Here is a 3,025-nt window from a genome sequence, read left to right on the forward strand (position 1 = left end):
ACAACAAAAAAACAAAACAGATACCAATTGTAACTCCAAGAGGAGAGAAAAAAATAGAAATCCTTTAATTAGGCTTCCTAAGGGAAATTGTGAAAAAAAGAATACCAAGCCATATTTCTGTACACATGGGTTTACTTACTCCTTCTTATTTTGTCTTCTTTTCCTTCTCTCTGACCTGTCTATAAAAGTGCAATATTTAACATAAATTCACTCTAATCAAATCCTCTGAGGCTAATGTAAACATGCGCCGACCCTCCAATTAGCGAGTGCGATGCCAAATAACTATGGCTGCAGTCTGAAGTTACTTCCTGTGCTTCATCATGGGTGAAAGAGAGTTTTGAACTCAAGTTACCCAAACTGTGGTATTTTTCTACTGTTTACAAGATCACGGAGCCAGTATGACGGAGCAGTGAGGAACCTTGCATTTGTTTGCATATTCATGAACTGGGGTGGAGTGTTGATAATCTGCTTCTTCATTAAAATACAAACCTGGGTGAAGTTCAGCAGCCTGTCCGGTCATGGCAGGGGCGGGATCTTGCAGCTGGTAGGCTGCTGTGGAGCCTGTGCCATCCACGCTGTTGGAGGTCATATAAGTCCCGTAAGTGGAGGTGGAATAATACTGGGCATACTGGTTTTGGCCAAATGTCGTATATGAGGGATAATCCTGCAGAGAATGACATGAATTATGAGCACACAAGAGTGTAAAGACAAAAAAAAAAAAAGAATAGGAAAATTGAGATGTTTCCCTTGTCTGGAGAGGTTCAAACTGACTCTTGAAGAGAGATTTTACAAGTGTTCCTTCTCATTTCTCTAATCTTTTATTCCCTCGATTCTGTCCAAAACAGCTAAAGCCCTTGTGTTGCTGCTTTTTACTGTCCCAGTGGAGATGGGCGCTTTTATGAGTCAGCTCTCTAAACCTGTCACTACGTCCATCTCCACAAGTCCTTTTTTTATGAAGTGGAGCACACCACATGAATGCACACACATGCACAGTTTGTGTGTAGTCAGCAAAGTGTGTATGCAAGCATGCACAATCACACATCACATACTGTATACACACAGACTTGCTGTCTTTAAGTCTCTCTCTCCCTTTCCGTCTCTCTCTCTCTCTCTCTCTCTCACACACACACACACACAGACACACACACACACACACACACACACACACACTATATTCCCCTTAATCCACCCACACAAGCCAAACCTTGACTTTTTTCCCCCTAAACAGCCACATCTATCATAGTGGAACATTAAAATCCCCTTTAAGCATTTTACTACCACAATACAATTCATCACATGGACATGGAGAAATATTCAGAACAAAACACTCTTTCACAAAGATTCATTGTCTGTTTCTCTCGTAAGTTTGTTGCAAGTTCACAGTGTAATTAGATTTTATTTCTTGAAAGAGGAAGCATTGTGTGGGAGCATGACTGTGAAACCACTTCTGGTCTCAAATACTATCGCAACTGCACCATACGAAATCCTCATCTTTAATTTGAGCCAGCATAATGAGGAAACTCAGAGCAAACATGTAGCATGGTTGATCTGCTCTGGAAAGAACTCCCTTTGGGAAAAAGGCTTTCTTATTGGGCCTGGGAAAATGTGAGCTAACTTTCAGCTGGACAGTAACAGCAGTGCAGGTTTAAACTGAAGGACACACACACACACACACACACAGACACACGTACAGTATATAGACTCTGAGGTACCTGCTGTGTGGCAGTGTAGTTGGCGGGGTTGGACACTGAGTTGTTGGTGGCGTAGAGGCCTGAGGAAGGGGTGAAACTGGAACCTTGGAACACAAAGAAGAGGATGGCATTAGACAGCGGGAACGCATACAAGCAAAATAGAAATCAAACAACACTCTTAAACCGTGTGCAAAGTCATAGCATTGAAAGGTAAGATCATTTCCAGCAAGAATATAAAAATACTGACGATATTTCCTCCATTTTTCAACAGGAAAATAATGCAAATTGAAGTGGGAGTAACAAGAGAGGCATTAAAAACTCAAGCGTTTGATAGTGCATGTTCCCAACTGACCTGGCATCTGATAGGGTGAGTATGCAGTCTGTCCGGGCTGAGGTGTGGTGAAGCCGGGGCTGTAGCTGAGGCCTGTCTGCAGAGGAGACTGACTCTGGGCCAGGCCACCCTCTGTCTTAATGCCTGGCAGCATCACACCAAGGTCTGTGACAAGAACAACAAGAATATTACACAGTGTTTGTATTCACAGTACAAATATGTTTTTCTTTATACGCTAGACCCGTAGTTCCATTTATTATATAATTTATATGTGTTTGTTAGTGCAGCTACTGTGTGTCACTGTGTGTCTTTGTAAATGTGTGTTTATTGATACCATAGGAGGACAGTCCGTATGCCTGTCCTGTCTGGGCGTAAGCAGTGTAGACGGTCGACGGCTGCATGCTGCTGAACTGGGGTTGACCGGCGTACGTCGGCATGGGTGGGGCGGCCGGTGTGGAGAGAATGTGAGGATAGGGCCTGGGAGAGGAGAGAGATGAAAGGTGAGGTAGATGCAAGACAGATGACGGCAGAATAGGACAGTAAAGATAAAGTACAGGAGACGGCATGCTGATAAGGATTCTTTGAAAGCAGCTTCTGTTGTGTACAAAGCCAGACTTACTTTGATGGGTAGAGAGGAGGGGAATACTGGTGGGCTGAACGAGGGCTGTAACCGCTGCTGGTGATTACTAAAAACAGCACAATGATCAAAAACAACAAGGTTATGGATGGTGTCAACTCAAATCTTCTGTTTCCTTTCACATTCAACAAAAGCACCCCTGAACGGCACGGTTCAAGGCCTCAGGCTTGTTTGAGTTGAAACGCTGTTCAAGTAAACATCATTTGAAGCATTTTCAATGGAGAGGAGCCAAGTTCTTCCCTTTTAGAGAGCACTGTAGTCCATGAAACCCTTACAGCGGGCCTCTTAGTAAAACACAATGTCTGTTTGTGGTCATTGGGATGTCAGAGCTCAATACTGACCAACCCCCCCCCCCCCCCCCCCCCC

The 3,025-nt window shown here is 43.8% G+C and overlaps 1 protein-coding gene across 9 annotated transcripts in view; it reads right to left on the reverse strand.

The window, feature by feature from the left end:
• Window positions 1-3,025, reverse strand: part of eya4 (EYA transcriptional coactivator and phosphatase 4) — a 38,564-nt gene that overhangs the window by 9,108 nt on the left and 26,431 nt on the right. For all 9 annotated transcript variants that reach the window (XM_031870374.1, XM_031870375.1, XM_031870369.1 and 6 more), the window contains 5 exons: window positions 2,642-2,708; window positions 2,357-2,499; window positions 2,044-2,187; window positions 1,713-1,795; window positions 490-664 (listed from right to left, as the gene is read on the reverse strand). In XM_031870374.1, the coding sequence (XP_031726234.1) occupies window positions 490-664; window positions 1,713-1,795; window positions 2,044-2,187; window positions 2,357-2,499; window positions 2,642-2,708 (612 nt within the window). The remainder of the gene's footprint in view (window positions 1-489; window positions 665-1,712; window positions 1,796-2,043; window positions 2,188-2,356; window positions 2,500-2,641; window positions 2,709-3,025) is intronic.

Source organism: Anarrhichthys ocellatus, unplaced genomic scaffold (assembly GCF_004355925.1).
Source record: "Anarrhichthys ocellatus isolate YVR2014 unplaced genomic scaffold, GSC_Weel_1.0 scaffold52, whole genome shotgun sequence".
NCBI classification, from domain to species: Eukaryota; Metazoa; Chordata; class Actinopteri; order Perciformes; family Anarhichadidae; genus Anarrhichthys; species Anarrhichthys ocellatus.